This window comes from Balaenoptera musculus, chromosome 3, assembly GCF_009873245.2.
Source record: "Balaenoptera musculus isolate JJ_BM4_2016_0621 chromosome 3, mBalMus1.pri.v3, whole genome shotgun sequence".
Taxonomy (NCBI): Eukaryota; Metazoa; Chordata; class Mammalia; order Artiodactyla; family Balaenopteridae; genus Balaenoptera; species Balaenoptera musculus.
The window spans coordinates 135,677,921-135,702,586 of NC_045787.1; the positions used below are offsets into that span (position 1 = coordinate 135,677,921).

The 24,666-nt window shown below is 45.2% G+C and overlaps 1 protein-coding gene and 1 long non-coding RNA gene across 6 annotated transcripts in view; one reads left to right on the forward strand and one right to left on the reverse strand.

Moving 5' to 3' along the window:
• Window positions 1–1,623, forward strand: part of LOC118892909 — a 68,701-nt gene extending 67,078 nt beyond the window's left edge. Inside the window, exons 7-10 of one of the 5 annotated variants that reach the window (XR_005019368.1) lie at window positions 47–332; window positions 457–519; window positions 963–1,270; window positions 1,532–1,623. This is a non-coding gene — a long non-coding RNA (uncharacterized LOC118892909). Of the gene's footprint in view, window positions 1–46; window positions 1,271–1,531 lie in introns of all 5 variants that reach the window. The other 4 variants (XR_005019365.1, XR_005019367.1, XR_005019366.1 and 1 more) reach the window with 4 other exon arrangements.
• TENM2 (teneurin transmembrane protein 2) overlaps window positions 1–24,666 on the reverse strand; it is a 463,195-nt gene that overhangs the window by 53,678 nt on the left and 384,851 nt on the right. Inside the window, exons 19-24 of the mRNA XM_036847957.1 lie at window positions 17,791–17,811; window positions 14,598–14,830; window positions 13,164–13,318; window positions 10,969–11,843; window positions 3,258–3,433; window positions 1,478–1,713 (exon numbers count right to left, since the gene is read on the reverse strand). Of these exons, the coding sequence (XP_036703852.1) occupies window positions 1,478–1,713; window positions 3,258–3,433; window positions 10,969–11,843; window positions 13,164–13,318; window positions 14,598–14,830; window positions 17,791–17,811 (1,696 nt within the window). The remainder of the gene's footprint in view (window positions 1–1,477; window positions 1,714–3,257; window positions 3,434–10,968; window positions 11,844–13,163; window positions 13,319–14,597; window positions 14,831–17,790; window positions 17,812–24,666) is intronic.

The window sequence follows — 24,666 nt, forward strand, 5'->3', positions numbered from 1 at the left end:
GTCATTAAGGATTTAGCTACTAATCTCATTTCATTTTTGTCTTTAGGAAGATACTGCAGCTTGCAACTCTGCAGATACCAGCAGAGGAAGAAAAACATGGGAGACTGCTGATAACCTAATGTGGAGAATTAAACTCCAACTAGACAAAGGCGAGGGTGGAATCTTAATATGGAGTGGCCTGGCTCTGCAGGGAGGTCACTTGGGCTGGCTGGATTTCAACCCAATAACACGGCAGAAGTTATGACCCAGGTTTTGTTGAGGGTGAGTCTTCTAATCTCAGGAATTCCAAAGCCAAGCATGTGTTAAACATTGCATTGTTTACCGTCTTCCTGGTGAGTATCTCAATCTGCAATGATCTTTTCTGTTAGTTGACATTTTATCTGCGGCCCCTGTTGTGCTATGTAGCTCCAGCGCATAGCACAGTGCCTGGCTCCTAGTTAGGTGTTCAATAAATAGGTGCTGACTTTGACGAAGACCGAGATCCCGAGGCTTCTCCCCAGTGCGAGGGAGAGCCTGATGGTAAGAACCAGTCCCTCTGATGCCACGTAAGTGAACAGAGCAGGAACCAGATTATCTGGATGACTGTTGCTCTAATCAGGAAGCTAGCTGTGAGGCCTGCTGGTTAAGAATCCTGGCAAGTGAGACAGACAGACAGAACTGGGGCTGAGTCCTGGCTTTGCTGTTTGTTTGCTAGCCGCTGTACCCTTGGACCGGTTATTTAGTGTCCCAGAGCCTCTGTTTCCTCATCTGAAAAAGGGAGATAATAACACCTGCTCCCACAGGGCTCTTGAAAGTAAGATAATACAAGTAAAGCATTTAACGTAGTCCTCTCATCATAAAAGTCCTCAATAAATGTTATATATTGGTTTTTAAAGCTGTAACTTGTGGGTAAGTTACCTAGTCTGGGGAAGCTAGAGTTGGTTAAAACTTCCTGCTGCAGTTTGCTTGTTACTTCCTCTTAGGAAGCCTTCCCTGATGCCTGCAGGCTGGATAGTAGCGCCTCCTCCATGATCCCACCAAGCCCTGGATGTTCCTCTCTCTTCTCACTTAACCCATCGGATTATCCTGAGGTTTATACATTCTACTGGACTGTCCACTCCTGGAGCGTAAACAGCACATTATAAAACTTTCAGTATTTAGCAAACCAAAACCACACAGTAGCCATGGGCACCAATTCATTTGTTGAGCTGGGCAAACAAACAGTGAAAGCTGACAGAGAAGATAGTGAGTGTGAAAAGAAGACCAGAGGGATCTCTGCTTATAGCGTAAGGTAAGTCCCCAGCTTTTCTAGTCCTAGGAAATGCAGAACATTCTCCCCGAGGTCTGAGTCCCAGTGGGATGTGGCTCACGTGTCTCTTCCAGGGAAGAGAGAAAGGTGCAATGGAGGCTTGGGAAGAAGTGGGAGATGGCCTCAGCTCTGGAGAAAAGGGGGTGTCCCCTACCACTTTGTGGGGACAAGTTGGGTGGAACGACTTACCCGGAGCTTCCTGCCAAAGATGGTAACTTTGCCTTTAATCTGTTCCTTTCTTAGGCGCCACTCGATGGAGTTCAGGCCATTCTCCATGGGCAGAGAGATGTTGCAGCGCCCAATGGTGGGGGTGATGGTGCCCGCTAGGACGTGGGGCTCGCTGTGGAAGCTGACGCCCATCCCGTTGGCGTACATCACCCGCAGGGTACCGTTGTTGCAGAGCTGGTAGCTGTTCCGCACTTGATCTGGAGAAATGTAAGTGGGGGGCGGGGAGAGGGAAATAAATTATCCACTCTGTTAGTCACGAGAGAACAGAACCCCTATTTTTATAGGTTTCCATGGTACTTTGCAGCTGTCAGTGTAAGGCTGCCTTCAATTAGCACACACACAATGTTAAGGTGAGTAGCAGAGATGCCACTGATCCACAGAAAGAAAAACATTATTAATATGTGGCACTCCAGAAATAATTATGCTGTGATATTTTTCTTTTACTCACGGAAGACTATGAATAGTACATTTAAAGACGCCTCTTGCCTACACAATTCGTGTCAATCAAATCCCTGATCTTTAACATATATATTTTAGCTTAAATGGAACAAAATAAAGGAAAACTACTTAAAAAAATTTTTTTTCTCCTTTTGCCTACCATCTAACCTGAGGCTGATGGTCTACCATAGGTCAGCTCCACTGCAAATCAAGTCTAGGATTCTTTGAGAAAACAAAGAGAAAAAGCAACCTTCCTGCCCCTCATGCATTTGCTGCTGACTCCACTGTGATGCCATCTCCACTCCAGAGGAATCTGAAGAGACTCAACTAGCACGAGGGAGACCGAGCCAGTGGGTGCTGATAACATGTGTGTCTTCCCAAATGGAATCTATGCTAGTCAATCAGACTTCTGACCTTTTCCTTTATCGAAAAGTTCCAGGTAGGAAATGTGAGTCGGAGACTCCTTTTATAGATACGATGCTTCCTGATTATTTGGGCAGAGGAGTCCAGCTGGGCTGGCCTCTGAGGCGCTGGCTTTTGGGGTAGTGCGCACCGCTCACGACCGCAGCCATCATGCAGAAGGACAAAATCTACATCATTAATCATCTGGCAGAGCAGAAATAGAGTCATGGAAACAGGCTCTGTCGTGGGATAAATAGTCCAGCAATGACACCATTTATCTACCGAGAGGACACGTTTATCCTCGGCCAGTGGGCTAGCCCACTGACATTGTATCTTCATTACCTGCACAATTCCTTTTCTTGCCAGTCTGTGCACTTGTCCTGGACTGTATGTCATGTCGAACAGCAAGAGTAACCACGAGGTGGTCAGAAACCTTTGAGGTCTTGGCAAGGGACTGCTAAAGGGCTCTGTGACTGTAACAAACAACCCACTCATCACACAAACGCTTGGAAGAAAGGGAGAATCAGAATGGGACAAAAAAAAACGGTGGGCTCAAGAGACTAAAACCACCTTTGAGAAGGTAACTGTGTGTGTTGGGTTGGTAGGGAGTGCTGGTGATGGAGAGGTGGGGGCAGAGTACAGAGGGATGAAGGTTTTCACATAAATATGTAGACATTTCCAAATATCCAGCCATTTGGTTTGGTATCGATGACATTCTCCTGCATCTGATTAAGTCCTTTTCTACAAGACTGACCTCTTGTAGAGTTAGTTTGCTATGGACTAAAACAGCAAGCTGAGGGGTGGGAGGTCTCTGGAAGTCCTCCCAGGCTTGGTAACTCACACCTGCCTCTGGCCTTGGCTGAGTCTCGGGGTGAGGTGTGGTGGTAGGTGAGGGGCTTACCTTGTACCACTGTGTAGGAGGCCTCCACAGAAGACAGGTTGGTAATGACAGTGACATCGTCGTCACGGTTGGAGTTCTCAATGTCAATGGTGATGGATTTCTCCATTTCCCGGTGTAGGCTGGTCACCACCCCTGTGGGGCGTGTCACATTGGTTAGGCGGCCCTCGTGGTCATAGCTGGAGAACAGACACACTGGTTAGAAACACAGTTCCTGGGACTGAAGGCTTCCCCAACACTCAGAACCACACAAGGGACAGACTCACTCATGGTGCCAGAGAAACGGGAAGGTGGGGTGGCCAGGTGGTGAAGCACGCTGGGGCTCCTCGTCACAATCAATCATCAAAACTCCAGCCTGCCCTGAGAAACGGTGATGCTTTTTTCTACTACCCACACTACCCACTGATTGATAGATACACCTGAAAACATACATTTCACCTTAGGCAGGGGGTACTTAATTATGCTTTCCCAAGTTAGTTAGTTAGTTAGTGAGAAGAGCACCTTTATGCTCAGCTTTATGCTCTTTCTTTAATTTGTGTTTCACAAATTAAAGAGGACTGAATAATGAACAAATAAAATCTGAACAGACCAATTACTAGTAAGGAGATTGAATCAGGAATCAAAAACCTCCCACCAAACAAACAAAACAAAATCCAGGCTCACCCGGCTTCACTGCTGAATTCTGCTAAACATTCAAAGAAGAAGAATTAATTAATACCAATTCTTTTCAAACTCTTCCAAAAAATAAAGGGGAGGGAACACTCCAAAGTCATTATTTTACAAGGCCAGCATTACCCTGATACCAAAACCAGCTAGGGACACTGCAAGAAAAGAAAATTACAAGCCAACGTCTCTCTCTCTCTCGCTAAACATAAATGCAAGAATCCTCAACAAACAAAATATTAGCAAACCGAATTCAACAGTACATTAAAAGGCTCATACACCATAATTAAGTGGGATTTATTCTAGGGAATGCAAGGATGGTTCACATCGGCAAATCAATCAATCAATGTGAAATACCACATTAACAAAATGAAGGAACAAACTGTATTATCATCAACTGAATAGATGCAGAAAAAATTCGACAAAATTTACGAGAAAAACTCTCAACGACGTGGGTATAGAGGGAACATACCTCAACATACTAAAAGCCCACAGCTAACATCATATGCAATGGTAAAAAGCTGACTGACAGACAGCTTTTCCTCTAAGATCAGGAACAAGACAAAGGATGCCACTGTATTCAACATAGTATTGGAAGTCTTATCCAGAGCAATTAGGCAAGGGAAAAAAGGCATCCAAATTAGAAAGGCAGAAGTTAAACTGTCAGTCATTATTTGTATATGACAACATATTACATAGAGAAAATCCTAAAAACTTCACCCAAAAATCTGTTGGAATAAATAAATTCAGTAAAAGCTGCAAGATACAAAATCAATATATAAAATCATCTGTTGTGTTTCTATACACTAATAAGCTACCAGAAAGAGAAATTTCTAAAAACCATTTATAATTGCATCAAAAAAAGAATAAAATACCTAGGAATAAAGTTAACCAAGGGGCAAAAGGCCTGTACACTGTTATAAGACACTGATGAAAGAACTCAAAGAATACACAAATAAATGAAAAGATAGGCCATGCTCATGGATTGGAAGAATTGTCCATATTACTCAAAGCAATTCCCTATATGGCATTCTTCACAGAAATAGAACACTCCTAAAATTTGTATGGAACCACAGATATCCAACTAGCCAAAGTAACCTTAAGAAAGAACAAAGCCAGAGGCATCAGGCTCCCTGATGTCATCTGGTGTGGCACTGGAATAAAAAACAGCCACACAGACCAATGGAACAGAATCGAGAGCCCAGATATAAACCCACACATACATGGTCAATTAACTTATGACAAAGGAGCCTAGAATATACAATGGGGGAAAGGACAGTCTCTTCAAAACGTGGTGTTGGGAAAACTAGACAGCCACATGGAAAAGAATGAAACACTATCTTATGCCACTCACAAAATTAACCCAAAGGGATGAAAAACTTGACTGTAAGACCTGAAACCATAAAACTCCTAGAAGTAAATATAGGCGGTAAGCTCTGTGACATTAGTGTTCGTGATTTTTGTTTGTTTGTTTTGCATTTGACACAAAAGCAAAGGCAATAAAAGCACAAACCAACAAGTGGGATTATATCAAACTAAAAAGCTTTTGCCCAGCAAAGAAAATCATCCACAAAATAAGGCACTATACTGAATGAGAGAAAATATTTGCAAATCACCTATCTATCTGATAAGGGAAGAATATCCAAAATATATAAAGGATTCATACAACTCAATAGCAAAGAACGCAAATAATTTGATTATAAAATAAGCAGAGGATCTGTATGGACATTTTCCCAAAGAAGACACACAGATGGCCAACAGGTACATAAAAAGATGCTCATCATTGCTAATTACTAGAGAAATACAAATCAAAACTCCAATGAGGTACCACCTCACACCAGTCAGAACGGCCATCACCAAAAAATTTACAAACAATAAATGCTGAATGCGTGTGGAGAAAAGGGAACCCTCCTACACTGTTGGTGGGAATGTAAATTGGTGCAGCCACTATGGAAAACAGTACGGAGGTTCCTCAAAAAACTAAAAATAGAGTTACCATATGATCCAGCAATCCCACTCCTGGGTGTATAGCTGGACAAAACTATACATGCACCCCTATGTTCAAAGCAGCACTATTTACAATAGCCAAAACACGGAAGCAACCTAAATGTCCATAGACAGAGAACTAGATAAAGAAGATAAGGTACATATATACAGTGGAATACTACTCGGCCATAAAAAAAGAAGGAAATAATGCCATTTGCAGCAACATGGATGGAACTAGAGATTATCATACTAAGTGAAGTAAGCAGAAAGACCACATGATATCACTTATATGTGGAATCTAAAATATGACATAAATGGACCTATCCATGAAACAGAAACAGACTCGTAGACCTGGAGAGCATACTTGTGGTTGCCAAGGGGAAGGTTGGGTGGGGGAGGGATGGATTGGGAGTTTGGGATTAGCAGATGCAAACTGTTATATATAGGATGGATAAACAACAAGGTCCTACTGTATAGCACAGGAAACTATATTCAATATCCTGTGATAAACCATAATGGAAAAGAATATATATATGTATGTAAAACTGAATCACTTTGTTGTACAGCAGAAATTAACACAATGTTGTAAATCACCTATACGTCAATAAAATAAATTTTAAAAGGTACAGATTTTCAGTTATAAAATAAATAAGTCATGGGGATGTAATATACAGCACGGTAACTATAGTTAATAATACTGTATTACCTATCTGAAAGTTGCTAAGAGAGTGGAACCTGAAAATTCTCATCACAAGTAAGACTTTTTGTAACTAACTATATGGTGACAGACGTTAACTAGACTTACTGTGGTGATCATTTCACAATATATACAAATACTGAATCATTCTGTTGTACCCGAAACTAATATAATGTTATATGTTAATTTTACCTCAATTAATAAGAAAATTAAATAATTCTACGTGTATTGATAAAGGGTGCTTAGTGCCCCCAACTCTTGCTGCCAAGTAGGGACAATGTGAGAAGTGTATTCTAGGAGCCCCAGGCAGCGATTTAATTCCAATCCACTGTATTACCTGGACACCTACAACGTATAGATTGCTGCGCTTCATTGTGAGATAAACAGTAGGAACTGGAGATTCTACTTTTGGGGAAGAGCGGATTGGGGTTGAGACCAGACTCTCAGTGGCCAGAGGGAGAAAATAAATAGGTCTTTAACTTTCAAGGAAGATTCCGCTTCCGATACCCATGGAGTATCTCCAGATTCAGGTCTCTTTGCAAATAAGTCTGCACATCCTGGCAAGGAGTTACGAGTTCCAGTAATGCGACCTCACGGCGACCCAGTGGAACCAGTCCTGCCTTGACTCATGTGGGGCTGGGGGCTGCGTCTGACTCCTTTCTTCAACGTCTATTCACTGAGTTCCTACTATGTGCCAGACACTGTTCAAGGCTCTGGGGACACAGCTAGGAACAAAATGGACGAAAATCCTTGCCATCATGATGTGTGCAAGCTAGATGGAGAGAGTCAAAATAAACTGAAGTCTAAACTGTAGTGTATGTCACACACTATTGCTACTAGGTATAAAAGAGATAACTAATGAGAACCTACTGTACAGCACAGAGAACTCAGTGCTCTGCGGTGACCTAAATGGGAAGGAAACCCAAAAAAAAGAGGGAATATATGTACACGTAGAGCTGATTCACTTTGCTGTACAGCAGAAACTAGCACAACATTGTAAAGCAACTATACTCCAATAAAAATTAATACAAATATATAGAGTATGTCAGGTGGTGACAAGTGGAAAGGATTAAAATCAAGGCGGGAGAAGAGAGAGCACGTGTAGTGGTGGTTGTAATTTTAAGTACAGTCCTGTGACTGTCAGGAATACAGGCCTCTCCCCCCCAGTCCGAGAACTTAGCAGACACCACAGAACTTCCAGAAGGCATTCCCATGTCTGCTCCATTCCTGCCAAGCTCTCCGTGAGGCAGTTTCCAACACAAAGAGGAGGTGGGAGAAAGGTAACAGTTAAAGGGACCCATTCCAGGCTCCTTGAATTGCAATGCCTGCTTATTCTAGGAAGTAACTCTTGAACCCTACTCCATGGAAAGGCAACTTCCATCCCTCCCTCCCTCCCTCTGATCCGATATTCACTCCTTCCCCAGTTGCTTGGTTGGGAGGAGTTGCTCAGGACTGGAATAGCCCTTTACAGTTTCTCTCTTCTGGAGGGCCTGTCCTTGAGGGTGACGTGTTTTCTGTTCCTCTGGGCCCCAGGTTTACTAAGGCAGGCTCTGCCCAGGCAGGGGATGGGGGCGGGGCAGAAGTACGGGGGCATGGGGAGAGAGCGGGATAAATTCAAAGTGGAGTAGTAAGGAAAGACCAAATGTGAAAACTGCATTCTTCAATTCTGCTTCTCCAAAATGAATCTCCACCTACCTGACTCCTGTATGCACTATGCAATTGGTTGTTTGGAATCTGAGGGGGTCGGATGGAGATAGAGGTGTGATAAATCAATTGTTTCTCTCAATCCCATTAGCATCTACCCTTTGTTGAATTTCTATATGCCAGGTGCTTTGCTAATTTCTAAAAGTATCAATATATCATCTCAGTGAATTGTCACAGTGCCCCTATACGATTTGCATTATTATCCCCACTTGACAGATGTATGGACATTGAGGCTCAGAGAGGTTAAGTAACTTGTCCAAAGTCAATAAGTAAGTATATGGCATTCATATCCTTGTCTTCCTGACTCCAAGATCCAGGAGCTTTCTGGTATACTGTGCTGTCTTCTGGGGAAAGCTGTGAAAACCTGTGTTCTCTCAGAGATATACCTAGACCAGGCTACATCTTCTATCAGGACCCAGTGGCCTACATCTGGGGAAAGTTAAATTCCAAGGCTGGGGCTTCCTGGAACTTTCTGAAACCGACTGACCATCGAATAGGGCCAGGATAATTCAATAGGGTTATTTTTCCTCACCTTTCTCTCCCGCTCCCAGAGTCAATGAGGAATTTGTCTTTTGGGGTTGTACCTTCCCCCAACTTTTGGGACAGGTGAGTTCCCTTTTGGAATCCAAAGGAAGGCAGGAGTTCCCAATTCTGCTCACAGCCCCGCTTCAGGACACTGGTGTGTCACGCAAAGAACGCGAGACTTGGAGATCTGGATTTGAGTCCTGCTGCACCACTGACTCTCTGTGTGGCCTTGGGGGCCGGGGTGACGGGGTGGTGGTGGCTTCACGTCTCTGAGCCTCAATTTCTTTATCCATAAAATGAGGATAATCACACCTGTACTTAGAAGGTCGTTGTGACGGGTGGGCAGACGAAAGGCTTCTCTACCTATAAAGCACTGTGCAGAAGGAAGGTGTGCTTACAAGCACTCACTGAAGGACAGATTGTTTTCTAAGAGCCCCAAGGCCTCTGTGTGGTTTTGTCCATCACTCTTAACTCCTTTCTCAAAAGTTTTCGCTAAGGCTACTGCGGTCCCCACGGGAAGTAGAGTCTGTCTCTGATTTTTAAACGACCAACTTGCTGACCATTTGTAAAAAATACCACAAAACAGAAAGAAATTACCATCTTTTTTAGGAGGCCAAGAAAGCCATACGCATTGAACCCCTACAATGGAGAACGTATGATAATTTACCAACTCAACCGTATGGAAAAAAAAACAGCTCTTCATATCAAGAGAGAAAAAAATTATGCTTCCATGTAACTTCTGAATGAACATTAGAAAAAAACAAAACAAAAACCTTAACCTTGTTTTCATTCAGCTAGGGGCCCCTTCTGGAAAATACTCTCCCAGGTAGAGGTCCTGTCTCAGGATGCACCTCAGTCTGAATGAACTTTGTTACTACAGCCTCTTAAGTCAGGCCTACTTCAGACTGGCCTCCTGAGAGTGACACCAATTCTCTCTGAAATGCACTGGGTCTTCAGGTGCAACTTCCAGAAAAGAAGATGAGAATCTAGGAGGCGTTTGGGTTAAAGAGTAGCTTTAGCCTAACTTGGTGTGAGAGCTAAAGACGGCACTTAGATGGTGCCTTCAGGGACAGAGTCACTGGCTGGTAAAGTGTGATCAAGTCCCAGGGTCTGAAGGATATTAGGGTGCTTCAGAAGTCTGAGAAAGACAGCTTGGCCCAAAGAAGGAAGGAGAGCAAGGGCAAGCAATTCTGCAGTGCAGCCAGTTTCCAGGAGGTGGCAACAGCTTCCTTTACATTCTCCCAAACCCTCCGGAATGCAAACAGGAAGTGCACATCCCTGAAAGTAAAACCGATCAACAATGAGGTCTTCTGTTCTCTCCCCTGCCCCTCTTTCCTTCTGTGACAACACCTTGCCAACTCACTAAATTCTCAGCTGGCAGCAGCAGCTAGACGGAAAGCAAGCAACGACTCCAAACATAGAGTGGTTAACAGGATCCTTCACCAACAAGGAGAGCCAGATACTTATAAATTCCATCCCTGTATCGGCCAGCAAATCATGCCTTAGCAATTTCCTCCCGCCAGCATCCCACTGGTTAATACCTGCAGCAGCAGGCAGCTGGACCAAGAACCGCCTGTAGGAGCGAGGGAAAACAGCTTTTTGGGAAAACAAACAGCGGGACTATCAAGTATGAGATAATTGTTAGGGGAAATATGCCCAGCTCTCACATCTTTTAATATACCTAGCACTTTATCTGTATTGATCTGCTTCTGCTAAAGAGGAAATTCAGAGTTTATCTACCTGTCTGTGCAATCAAGTGTGTTGCTGCACCTATCGGCAAATTACAGGAGCCCCACCAGGATCTTGCCTTTTAGTTTCTAATTTCCGGACCCATGGCAAACATGAATAATCAGCAAAGTTAATCAACACTTGATCTCTCAGGCGCTGTGCGTGTCCAATATCCTGAAATTGGAATGGCAAGCAGGCAACAGGCATTCCCAACTCTTGTAGGGGGGATGTTCAACACCAGACACCCAATAGTGCAAATCATTTAGGAGTCAGGGGACAGGAGTATCCTGGGGCGTTCAAGTTAGGAAGACAACACGAGTAAACACCTCTAAAAGCTACACGGACGGCCAGTCCTGATGCCAGCGAGGGTAGGGTGAGTATTCTTAGGAACCACTTAAAAAACCTACTTACTCATAGAAAGTCGTCCATCCGGTTTCATCACTCTTGGTGGCTAGGAGGCCAGTGTTCCCATCGTAGGTCATGAGGCCAAGCTCCAAGTTCTGCGTGGACACGACTTTGAGACCTCCATTGGTGCCCACCGTGAGAGTGATGATCTGGTGGTCAGGCATGAGAAGGTGGCGGGGCATGCCACTGCTGTCCCGACGGATCTTCAGGGAATTTCCATTATTGTCAATCAACTCAGTGACATCATTGTCGGCACCATACGTGAAATTGTACAAGTACTCCCCCGTCACCAGGCTCACAGTGTACTGGTGGATGCCGTCGGCGTTGAAGACGTACAACTCCTGTTCTCCGGGGGAGGCAGCCTCATACTGGTTGAAAGCGTTCAGAACGGGCTTGTTCTTGCTGACCGCCCTGATCCGAATATTTCCGAGGTCTGCGACGTAGATGGTACCATCGGGAGCTACAGCTAAGGATGACGGGGAGTTCAAGACGGCGTCAGTCGCGTAGGCATCATCTCCTGAGTAGCAGTTGCAATTGACATCGTTTTTGCAGTCGCAGTCGGAGGCCGCCCCCGCTAAGAGGCAGATCTCCCCATTGGTTGTTACCTGGCGTAGACGGTTAATCTTCTTCTCGTCTGTCTCGGTGATATAGAGGACCCCAGTGTGAGAGAGGGCAATGGCACTGGCGGACTCCAGAGCAGAGTGAATGGCTAGTTTGCTGAGCGAGTAGTCAATGCCAGGAACCTGGCAGTGCATGGGGCGTCCCGCAATGATGCTGACTTGGTGGTTCTCGGTGATGCGAAGGATGACGTTGTTCTCTAGAACATACAGGGAGTTGTCCATGGGGTTGATGGCAAGGTCTGTTGGCCATTCCAGCCGAACCTGTGGATGATATGGCACCAAATTCACGAACAGCCTCTAACGTGCTCAGTGTTTAACCACGCAGGGCACTTCTATTGATTTTATGCAACTGGGAGAAAAGACTTACTCTTTTTTTTTTTTTTTTTTACTAACACACTGTACGAGATGCGCCCATCATGGAACCACTTGCTCACTGCCTGTGCTGGGTGTGCGCGATAGCGAAGAAGTAACTTGGAACAGACATCTCCTGCTCCGTCACCTGCTGTGGCTAGAGTAGGTCACCAGTTCTACCCATGATGCTCTTGACAGCCCCAGATAATTGGACCAGGGTCAGAGTCATCACATACAGTCAGGTGGTTCACAGCACAGAGGGCTAGTGTAATGCAGCCCATACTCCGCTCACCAAGCTGTGGGCCTGAGGAGGCTAGGTTCATTTAGAGGAGGCATCTTTATCTGATTCACGACAAGGAGCCACGCGGTTTAGAAGGTGTCCCTGACCCAAGGGCAGCCACTGCACGGGCTGGCCAGCGAACTACAACCTGAGTGTTTGCTTGAAAAAGTGAACTGGACCAAACACATCCCTTCTCTGCAGAATCTGAAATGAAAACCTCAGTAACTAGTGGTCAGTTAGTTGAGGAACTTGAGCTGAAATTAATGAAGTTGACCGAGGGTGGAAAAGGCCCTTCTGGAAGAGTAAACATAGACTCCAGGTTGTTTGAAGACCCTTATATTCAAGTCCCGTTTCTGTAAATCAACTATACTCCAATAAAAATTAAAAAAAAGAAGGATAAAGTCCCGTTTCTCCTGTGGTACATTTGAGTGAGTCTCTGTTCTCTGCCAACAGGTAAGAACCTGGACTAAAAGACTGTCACTTGGGGGAACATCGCAGAGGGATCTGCTTTAGTCACTACTGCGCAAAGTAAAGGTTTATATAGTGAGGACGCAATCATTTCAGATTAACAGGGAAGTTCTGATTGACACGTAATACTGTATGGTACATTCTCAAGCCTGCGATAATAATGAAGAAGAAAGGTAATTACACAGTAACTCCTACCCTATAATCTGCCACGGCTGGAGTGTGTCACCAGCTCCACTCTTCTGAGCAGAATTTCCCTCTCCCATTCTCTTTTTCTACTTCTCTCTCATATCTATCTGACATGTTCCGTTCCATCCTGCTGTCTAGTTCATCTTAAGCCTTCTGCAAACAAACCTGGGATCTGTATCTATATCTCCTCCTCCCACTGCACTTCCAACCCAAACAGGCCCCAGGTGAGAACTTCAGGCCCAGAACCAGGTGTGGCGTAGTGATGAGAAATGAGAGAGAGAGAGAGAGAGTCCCACCTGGGCCACGTCCATGCTGGAGTCACAGCTCAGTGGCCGGACAGCAGTGAGGTCATTGGAGCCCAGCAAGGTGGAGATGATTCCATTCTGGTCAACCTTGCGGATCATGGTGGCGTCGACAAAGTACATGAGCCCGTTCTTGTCAACTGCAATACCTGAGCAAGACAAAAACAGTGGGAATGCGTCTCTTGGCAAAGAGCAGGGCTGGTAGGATGGGGTTGGGGGTAGGGATGCCCTACCGGGCATTACCTTCTTGGATTAGGGACCTGACTGGAGTACCACACTGAGAGCTGCGGCTCTCAATCTTTTAAGGTGATACCCTTTCTCAGGGGCACTGTGCTAGATCTGCCTAATTCCTGGGGTGCTGGTTGCTTCACCACGCAGCCAAAGAACGAAGCTTGGGCTGCAAATGAACTGAGGCTGCAAATGAGGGAATGGGGAGATCATTTTGCATCTGCTCTTTTTAGAAAAGATGTTATTTCCCAAGTTCACTGCTTAAAAAATTATTGGTAGTAAATTACTTGAATACCCTTCACAACTGACTGCAACAATAAGGCTGGGGAACAACGACCCTTGCAGTCACAAACTCCTAAGTCAACCTATATCCCCCAGGAAGTATTCCCAATGAAGCCTTGACTCCATCGATACTCCGGGGGGAATGCTGGTCCTAGCACTCCCTTGGTAAGAGGCAGACAGCAGCTTCTATTGCTTTCGCATTTTCACCCCAGTGCGCAAGCCCAAGGCTCCCCATCCTTATTTCATGCTGCTGTGTGCTTTCAGCATAGCTAAAAATGCTAACAAGAACTGGCCCTTCAAATGACAGGTCCTTAACCTTCTTTCCTTCTTTTTTTTTTCTTTTAACATGCCCTTAACCTTCAGTTAGTCCTTTTCAAACAGAGATCCATCAGGGCCAAGAACCGCTCCCCCCCCACCCCCCACCAAATCCAGGCCCTTGGAAATGATACCCGTTCTTAATTGCTACCATTATGGGGCATTTGCAAAATGTCAGGTACTGCGCTTTTGACTTTAGGTACACTATTATCTAACACAACAGCTGCGGAGTGGTTGGAGGCCCTCCTACCGGGCTCTGTTCTGTCTGCAGCCCACACAGCTGGCACTCTGGCTCGCGGAGAGCGAACATTTCCTTCTGACTCTCTGTGACTGGCGGCAGCCTGCCATCTCCAGGAGCAATCCACCCCACTTTCCATTTGTAGCCTAAAGACAGTTGCGCGTGATGAAGTCTACTTCAAATAAATAAATCCGGTTTCTTTAAGAAACATTTCACCCACACACCAAGCCATCTAGCAGAGTTAAATTATTGTAGGGGAAGCTGCGTTTGGGACTGCCTGGGCTTAGTTCAGTTCCAACAGGGAGGGAGCCATGCGTGTGGCAAGCTCTCTTTGGGGAAGGGCTTTCTTCCTCTGCAGCCTTTACCTCGAGGGCTCATCAGGGTGGCATCCACAGCCTTGCCTCCGTCCCCGCAGCGGGCTTCGTCGAAGGGCAAGCATTGCTCTCCCGTCCCTGCCACGACTTCTGAATTCCCAGCCAGGTCTTTAGCTCCGCTCAGAGACTTGACTCGGTAGATTCGCCGACTGTTGGTGTCAGACACGTAGAGAGAGCCGGACACGGGGTCCACCGCCAGATAGTACTTGTGTGCTGGGTTGTTGCTTTAGGAGAAGAAGCACACAGAGGAATGAGAAGGGGCTATGCAGCTGGCCTCCTGGGTCAAAGAGAGGACAGAAATCCCAGCAAGACTCTACCCACCTCTGCTGCCTTTCCACTTTAGTGAACTGGAAAGAATCTAACGCAATAAGTTAGTGTTCTAACATATCATGGCTCTTAGCTGCTTCTAATTGGACTTAAGCTCCTCACGCTATCAGAGAATTCATCGCTTCCCTTCATGCTAGAATACCATTGCTTCATTTAGCTGTTGCGCAAGATCTCACTCTGATACTGCTTTTGTGTTTGTGTTTTGTGGTTGCCAGCCTCCTTTCTTTCCCCCGTGGGTTTACTATGTTCGCAAGTGGGGCTGAGGAACACTTCCACGGGACAATGTCCTCTTTTTAATCTATGCTTCCTCAGTGCCTCCAAGGTACTAGATCATGAATACTGGGGCAACCTGGAGTTTTCCTAACTTCGTGATGGGAGGCTCCCCAGAGCCATCCCCAGCCCTCAGCCTCAGATCTTCTCTACTGTTCCTCGGTGTGGATATGAACAAAGTTGGTATCTTGTGTGATGACATGTGATATCTTGCCGATATCATGTCCAGAATCTGAACTGTAAAGGAAGGAGATGTAGTTTTCAAATCTTGGGTAAAACAGTGAGGTCACAGGCACGGCCCAGGATCTGCCAGGACCTAAGACACACTAGGAGAGAGATACCTCAGGGTGGGAGAAATGAATTAGGAGAGCATGAAGCCTCAGAGACCTGGATCTCTTTCTCTGCCGTGCGTCCAGCTGTCCTATGTGTTGCTGACGAGGACAGGGTAAGATCTGTAAACTTGGCTCAGGACTAAGACACAGGAAACTCTAAACTCAACTTGGACCCAGCTGGCGAACCTAGGGAAGTCTTTTGGCCACGATGGGTCCTAGATTCCTTATTGGGGTAATAAAGAAGTCAAATCAGAGCATCACTCATGTCCCTTTTGGCTCAAACCCTACATTTTCTTCCCTCTGCAGTGTCTGTCACTGGCTGGAGGTTGAGACCAGAATGGGTACTCGTGCTATTCCCACATCGGTGATCAGTATCACTGCCCCTAGGATGCAAGCAGCAGACGCCTCTCTGTCCTAGTGTGGGAGACTAGGTTTTGGTGCCACATGCCTAAAACGAGCACAGGTCTTTTTTTTTTTTTTCAGTTATTTTTCAACTGTAGTTTAGAATTATGGGAAGAGAGGAGCTGGGAAAGGTGAAGGGAAGGTGAGGGCGATGGTAGTGTTGGATACATCTGTCCTGTAGACAGTAGCTGGTAAATTACTAATGAAAACACCACCATTTGGGTCCTTCCCTGAGTGAAGGAAGAAAAGAACAAGAAAGCCATTTTTAGGAACAGTTTGTGCGTCGAGACGGTCTTTAATTCCAGCCTCTCCTCAGGTTGCTATTAAGACATACCAACTAGAAGTCAAGGTCTTTCTAAAATTCCAGCCTAGATAACAGGTCTGGGAGAGTAGGCTACCTGGGTTCCTTTCCTTCCTTCCTTCGTCTTCTTTTTTTGGCTACTAAGTCTTGAGAGACTATCCATACGTGCAAAACAAATTAGGGCAGAAAGGGAAAAAATTCATGCCATTTTCTAATTAGACGCTGTACTTTGTTACTGACCACACAGGAGCTGGTGCCATCATCAGAAGAATCAGGGCATTGCACATCTGTGCCTGTCTGTGAGCAAGATAATTAATTCTGGACTTTCTAGGGAGCCCAATTCAAGGAGGCTTTTCAAAATCTCTGGCAGAAGAGCAGCCAGTTGAGGGGGCGGGGTCAGTTCTTGCTGGGAGCCCATTCTTCCCCATGGCCTCATAACTCATTTCCATCAACATTCTTGCAGAGGAGCTCAGCGAGATGGATGGCCGTGCTTTCACACTGGGGCTACGGCAAAGGTCAGATGGAGTCTGGACGTTTGAAGGGGGTGTCCTTCCGGGGCGCTGCTGCTTTTTAAAAAATTTGGCCCATTGTGGGTGTCTAAAACCAGCCAATTTGGGCGTGCCTGAGATGCAGGAGGCAGAGGACTCCTACGGGTGGCTTTTGCACTGACTTTGATGATCTTGTACAACTTTATTCTTTGTCTAATTTTGACCTAACATCACGCAGGAGCCTCTGCCAACATTTCATTTCAAGGAGTGAAGAGAAGGATTCCCTTGAGTATTAAAATACATTGCTTTGTTTTTTTCCTCCTCTTCCAAATAAAAAGAAGGTCACTTTTCTTCTATTTTAGTGCAACCTGGAGTTTTCCTAACCGTTGTAACAGGAAGCTCCCCAGAGCAACATGCACATATATGTGAATTGGACCAATATGGTTTAGGTGATAATCTCAGAGCAGTTGAATGACAAAGCCTACTTAGACAAAAAGTACTCGGTCCACACCCTTCATAATACTTAAAAGTGATTGAATTCCAAGACAATTTCCAATGCACCTGACTGTTGGATTCATTCTGACCAGCAGATTGGCAATTAACTTTTTTTTTTTTTTTTTTTTCTTTTTTAAAGTGACCATATATCCAGGGGAAAAAAAAATCATTAAGGAGTTTGAAAATGAGTTTTTGACCCGTTTCCAGTTCATTAAAGCTTTTGTGAACCCAGTCCAGCATTTACAAAAGCCAGAAGTTTGCCTCAACTGTTTAGCCCAATTATGAACCACACTGAGCGGTCGGGATGAAAGTTTGCTGAGGGTTCATTACCTCGCACTTGCATCTTCCGGAAATTCTAATTACTGTCAGCTTATTTGGTTCCTTTTTGACTGAATTTCATAATTGCTAAAGCTTATCATATCCACCACACACAATTAGCACATAAAAAAGTTACTATATTTGGTACATAAAAATATACAACATTACACAAGAAAGCACAAAACAAAAAGCAAACACAAGGAAGCAAACGAACCATATCAAATTATACGGGAAAGACTTCTTCATCTTACCTATGTTTAAACTCTTTATTTCTTTAGAGAAAGAAAACAGAAGGAAAAAGAACAAACAGTTAGCGGAAGAATTGATGATAAAGCAAACATAACATTTTCGTTTCTTGAATAATGGGGCCCCCCAAAAGGCACTCTTTTTCTTTTTTTTTCCCTTCTAGCTGACAGCTCCCAGCACAATTATTTGGGAAGCTCCCCTGACCCTGGATTCCTCCCGGCCATTGGAGAATCTAGACAAGAACGCCTGAATTCTCTGACCAGCAATGTGGCATCACGTGACACAGGTGGCAACAGGTGAAACTGGCTAATGAAGGGATGGCACACAGGTTACCTCTTGAGTGCCAACACCTATCGATTGGTAATGGCTGCTGGGAGGGCGGGAGTGAAAGGATCCTGAAGCCAAATTCAAGCTCAGCCGTCAAGAGTGCTGTGACGCCTTTGGAACATCCACCTTGGGTGTGGTGACGCCTGTACCACCTATTTGTCATTGGTGCATTACAGAGTCTGTACCACCCGAGAGAGAGCGGCCCTGCCCACAGCCAATTGCATTTGCCAAACACCCTGTTGAACCCTGAGAGTCTTAACCATTTCCTCGCTCTGTTCCTTGCCCCCTCCCCTCTGCCCATCTCCCTCGCACGCGTGGGCCCCCAAGTATGCATTCTTTCTTACAGATAACACCCATCAGTGAAACTCACAGGCGATACCATCCTCGCATAATTGGAGCCAAAGACTCCAGTTAACATTCTTTTTCGGAAAACTAGTCAAAGTGTTGCTTCTGTTTTCTTTTAAGAATAAAAATACACGTCAGTTTCAACAGAAGAGTGGCTGAATTTTAAGAGCATTAAGGAGAAGAGGAGAGAGGCTAGGGCCTTAAATAGAGAAGTGCTCCCCACTCCTAGGCCAACGTGGAAGAAACCCCTGACCCCTCTTTCCCTTCTAGCTAAGGGAGGAGGCTTCTGGGAAGGAACAAAGAGGGTTTAATGCCCTGATTCCTGCCTGGGTGCAGCTCAGGTCTCTGCCGGGGGCCATCATTAGTGGTGGGTTTGCACAGGGATTACATTTTTATATTTTATTCCAACATGTTAGTTTTTGCAAAAAAAAAAAAAAAAGTTAATTAAATGATGCTGATAACTCCTGAGCTCTGACTGACATAGTGCAATTTAAGATTCATTCTGTAAAGCCTGGCATGTCAGGGTGGCAGCCAGGAATTCTCGCATCTATTTTATATTGCTTAATGAAAGTGAAATGTTATCTGCCACCAGTGGTAGTCATATTTGGCTCTTAATTATTGCAATATCAATTCCACTTTTTTTTTAAGTCAAGATTTTGTGAAAAGACTGGTTGGGATTTGGGTCTGCTGACCTGACCTACTTCTTTGCTAAGAACATCTGCTTTAAGTTGATTAATATAATATCTGTGTTGGGGGAAGGAGAAGGAAGGGGGGACTAAGTCACTGAGACTGCAGAGTCCGAATGATCATGTAGATCTGAACTTTGGAGAAAGGCTGAGGTCACCGCTATTCCAGACCAAGGCCATTAGCAGAGTGGGTGTTTAGCAGGCAACAAACCCAAATAAGAGCACCAGTGAGTCAGTCTATGTATTGGGTTGGCCAAAATGTTCGTTCAGTTAATGAATCCTTTGTTCAATAAAGTTCTTGGTGAAAATGAAAAAGGTCTTTTATTTTTCTTAAAGCCAAATGAACTTTTGGGCCAACCCAACAGAAGAGCATAGGTGCCCTACTTACAAGGGACAGGCCTAGGCTTTGCATCCATGGCCTCAAAGAAACCAACCCTTTGAGGAAAAAGTGGTGTCTCATATTCGAGAATTGAGATGGATTAGCTCTTCACACTGTGGAGTCTCAATGACTCCCCTGCAAAGCCTTCAGGGTCTCTCCAAGCCTTCTCCGCTTGTCTCAGGGAGCTCTCAGCAGGCTGTCTTGTGATTTATGTGTGTGTGCTTGTCTTCCTAACTTCATCATGAACAGAAGTGAGTAAGTAAATCTGGACATGACTGACTCATTTCCATACGGCTGATTCTTAGTAGAGAGCCCTGGAGAGAGTAAGGGCTGGAAAAATGGGTTCTTGAGTGGAGGAAGGAATAGGCTGCTTCCCTTAGCGCTGCCAGACCCTGCCTTGGATGAGTTCCAATCCCCTCACGTCCTGCTCAGAATCACAGAGCTGCAATAAGTTGAGACTGTTGTCTCTTTTCATTCCAATTCTATCCCTCTGTGCCACAGAACAGGGTGGAGTTGGAGCTGCCACAGTTTTTGTTTGTATGTTTTAGTTCTAACTAAGGAGAAGTGAGTTGAGATACATGTAGTTCAGTTTTAGGCGGATGTGCTTATGCGGCTCATACATGGTCCTTCTACCATCTTTTAGATGGTTGCTAGCCATTCTGGTACTCACGGCTTTCAGGAATCCTCCTGCCCTGTTGTGCCAACTCACCTAGCATCATTACAGAAAGTGGCGTGCTCAATGGAGAAGTCATATATCATGGAAGTATAATAGTTAATTAACAACAAATTTTAGGTTATTTGTCTGGATTTTGTGATGTTTGCACTAATTGTCAGACTTTCAAAATTTGCAATTTGTTTTGGTTTCTTTTCTTATCCTAAATAATAGTTTCATTCCAAAATTGCGTAAGATTCAGGCCCCATGAAACCTGTGTACCTCCTTGGTGAAAGAGCTTTGAACACAGTGCCAAGAACTGTCCAAAATTTTATGGAAATATTGTTGTCATTGTTACTCTGGGTAGGTGCTGTGTTATATTTTGTTTCCTGACCTCCATGTTTATACCCTGACCTCACAGAGAAAGCATTCCTCTCTGACTACAATCTCATTCTCCTCCCTAACTTTCTACGTTGGCATTAAGCAGGGTCTGTTGGAGCTGTACTCTCAGGCAAAGCTGGCCTTTGGTGAAGCTTACTTTCAATTTCTGCTGCCCTTGCCCGCCTTCCTAGGCTCCCACTTTTCTCGCGTCTCTTCCCTCTCTAGCACTCACACATTTGGGCTGGACCATTCCCTCCCCTAAACATCCTCCCTGGTGCAATGATGCTGCTGACCTACCCCAATAGCACCGTCAGAATCTCAGCATGGGGAAATGTTTTACTTGGAAAAAAAGCATAGTTCATATCATAATATAATTTTATAATGGGAAAATGAAAAAAAAATTAGAATTTCAAACATGAAGGAAAGTGTGAGATTCTTATGTTTATGGAAAGGGGCCAAGTTAAGAAAAGGCAGAGAGACACTGTCCTGTCCGTTATCATTTACTGCCTCACACTGGGGTTCAGGTCTTGAGATAGTCTCAAATGGGGGAGAAAGGAAAGCTTTTTCGCTGACCGAAGTTCACCCTAAGATGTGAGTGACTGACAGATTTACTCTACTCCCCAGGGCCTGGGTTTTCCAAGGACCATCTGAAGAGGGTGATAGTTATGAGAAGGGAAATGGGCTCCTAGAGGTGGGGTATCAGGCTTTCTGGGGAGGTGGGTGTTGAAAATGTTTTGAATGCCTGTGGAATTGGAGCTGGCAGGTGATAACCGGTTTACCTAGGAATAAGGCTTCTTCTACCATCAGAAGTTTTTCAAGCACATAGAACTCTGCCCCTGCATGTTTTGGATAGGCAAAGGAAGAAGCAAGGAAGAAGGAGAGCGAACATTTAAATAAAATTCGGGTTCGGAGGCTCAGCTCTGGGTTGGGTAAGTGAGACAGGGATGGGCACTGACTCCCGAAACTGGATCATTCAGCTGCCAACTCACAATGGAGAAAAGACAGAAGCACGACAGGTCTCTCCCTGCCCGCCCACGCCCCCCCCACCTCCCCACCCTTTGCTGGTTACTGTTTTGAAGAGAGGGGATTGACATCCCTTTGTTTTCAGGTATGTAGTGGGAAGAAAAGAAGAATCAAACCAGTGTTCTTGTTAAAGCTTAACTTCTAATCGCCTGGATACCTGGCTGATAAAACAAGAGCAAGTCCAAAGGCGGTTAAAAAGGAAAAAAAAAAAATCACACAGCCGTGAAGGGAAATTGACAGTTACACTTCTCCGCAGCTGTCCTCAATGTCACCACGTGGGCCCTCAGCTTGTGCCATTGATGTTGTGGCCCCTGCAACTTCACAGACGTGGAATCCGGGACAAACTCCAACCAAAGGGTGGATGCTGGTCTTTGTCCCCTTTAACTCAAGCAACATGTCTTGACCCCCTCCTGTGGGCCAGGCACCGCTCTGGGCATCAAGGGGCAAAGATGTCAAAGGTGCCGGCTCTACAGAAGTTCACACCCTGGGGCCCTACAGACTTTCAGAAATAGCTAAAAAACAAGGCAGTCAATGGTGTCACCTTTGTGGAAAATTAGAGTTAAGTGGCCCAGGGGAGGGAGAGAATTATTTCTGGTGGGGAAACTGGGCTTCATGGAAGAGCCCAGTCTTAAAGATGGAACTGATGAGGGAGATGAGGTAGAGAAGGTATTTTAAGTAGAGTGAGTCAAGGTGTGGAGGCGGGGATGGGCAGGCAAGGGCTGATGTGGCTCTGAGCAGGAAGAGAGGTGACAAAGAAGCAAGGGCCAGATGTGGAGGGTGACAAATGCCAGACGAAGTCATGCAGCCCTCATGGAAAAGCCCAGCGCTAGCTCCACCCCTTTCCCTGCCTGCTTTCACGGCTCTCCACTGCCCAGAGGATGCCTACAAAGAAGATGCTTTACTAGGGTAAAAAAGGAAGTAAACATATTGGGAAAGGGACCTAGTTGGGGAGCTCTAGGAGGGTAGCTTGTCTGATTGTCATTCTGACAGCCTGAGGATTATCCAGCCTCTTCCACTTTGTGCCCTTCTTCCTCTCACTGTTCGCCTTTCGGTGATTACACCCTCTTACTCTACCCCATGGCCTCCCACCCTCTGTGTTTCCATGATGGTTGGTTGTTGGCTCTTCTAGAACACTCAGCTTGAATTGCCTTTCCTTGCCCAGGTCCCCATCTCTCACCCTCGAATGGGTGCTCTTTGAGCCTGGGTTTCATCCCCTTTTGGACCCTCAGAGCCCAGCACGGGCCTGACCCACCCTAATCCTTGGTAAACACCTCCTGGATCACTGATCACTGAGGCTGGAACCTTCTTGGGTGGAGCTGGGTTTTCTTCTCTCCTTTTACCCCTCCCAGTGCCCGGCAGAGTCTCAGCTCCTCAGCATCACTTTCTGGTGGTCAGAGAACTAATCTCTCCCCCAGGAGGGGCCTCAGAGACACAAAATGTAGGTGCAGCCTGTGACTTCTTCTAAGTCCTTCACTTGGCAGCTGAAGCTGCCTCAGAAAACACCACCGCCCATTTGGCTGCTCAGGTCAAAATCCTAGCATCACCCTTGATTCTTCTCTCCTCTCTCTTTTTTTCCCTAATTTTTTTTACACCCTATAAACACAATTCCTATCAGATTTACTTCGAAAATATATCCCAATTGGAAGCGCCCCATCTCCCCCGCTACCACCCTAGCCCGTCTCACCATCACCCAAATCCTGGACAATTGCTACAGCTCCCCTGTAGTCTTACACCCCGACAGTCCATTCTTCACCCAATAGCCAGAGTCCTCTTTAAAAAATGCAAATCAGATCATGTCAGCTCTACCCCCCTTCCTACTTCAAATTCCAATGGCTGTGCATTACATAATGGAAAAGAAAATGAAAAAGAATGCATGTGTATGTACAACTGAATCACTTTGCTGTACAGCAGAAATTAACACAACACAGTAAATCAACTATACTTCAATAAAATAAATTTAAAAGCAGAATATGATTCACACATGTCAACATGGTCATTCAGATCCTGAAGCACTGGTCCCCTATCTACCTCTCTGCCCCACTCTGAGACACTCTCAGAAGTCCATACTGGACTTCCATCAGTCCCTTAAGTAAGCAGGCTATTTGCTGATATTAGGGCTTTTGCATAACTTTTCTCTGCCTGGGATACTCTTCCCCAGGTCTTCACGTGGCTGATCTCATCATTCAGGTCCCACCTCAAATATCACCTAGTATGAGAGGTTTCTCTGACTACTTTATCTTACGAAGCTTCCTTCTCCCTCCTTCCCACCACCACGGTTCCTATTTCTTACCCCGTTAGAGTTTCCTTATGGCATTTAGTGCTTCTTGAAAATTTTTTAATTTGTCCACATGATTTAGTTTGAAGTTCCCTATCAGACCACAAGCACAATTGAGGCTTTGCTTGTTCCCCTGTTTGTTTTGTTTTGTTTTGTTTTTTTTCCCTTCACCAGACAGTTCTGCACATAGTATATATTGGCCTTGTTGAATGAATTATTTCCCTTATTTATAGACTGCATTTCTCCCTCTACTTACAGATCCCTCTCTAGGTTTGAAGGCCTGGAATCAACTTTCCTGAAAAGAGAGCTTCAAAGAGCTTTTGTCCAGCACAGAGACCTGGACTTCAGACTCAGTAGCTAGCAATGGCCAGGAGGAATCTCCCAAGGGGTGGCCAGAAGTTACCTAGCAAGGCCTATGCAGTACTTCTAAGTCAGATCCTAGTAAATGTGCACAGATCCAGAAAATTCATAGAGAGCTAGCACGTAGAGGTGCTCAATATAAATGTCTGAATTAATAAATGAATGTTAGAGGTTCTTAAACTTTGACGTGCATCAGAATCTTCTACAGAGCCTGTCAAAGAGAAAAGATGCCTTGGCCCTTCTCCAGACTTACTGAACCAGTGCCTCCGGGGGTGGGCTCCAGGAATCTGTATTTTTAAGAAGTGCCACTTTAGAAACCCGTGAAATGGACCATCAGCTTAAAGTAGTGGTCCTTTCACTATTTGGTATGTATCAGATTCACATGTGAAGGTTTTATACAATACGGCGACCCAGGTCCCACCCCCAGCACCATGACTGAAGGCATTCTCCTTT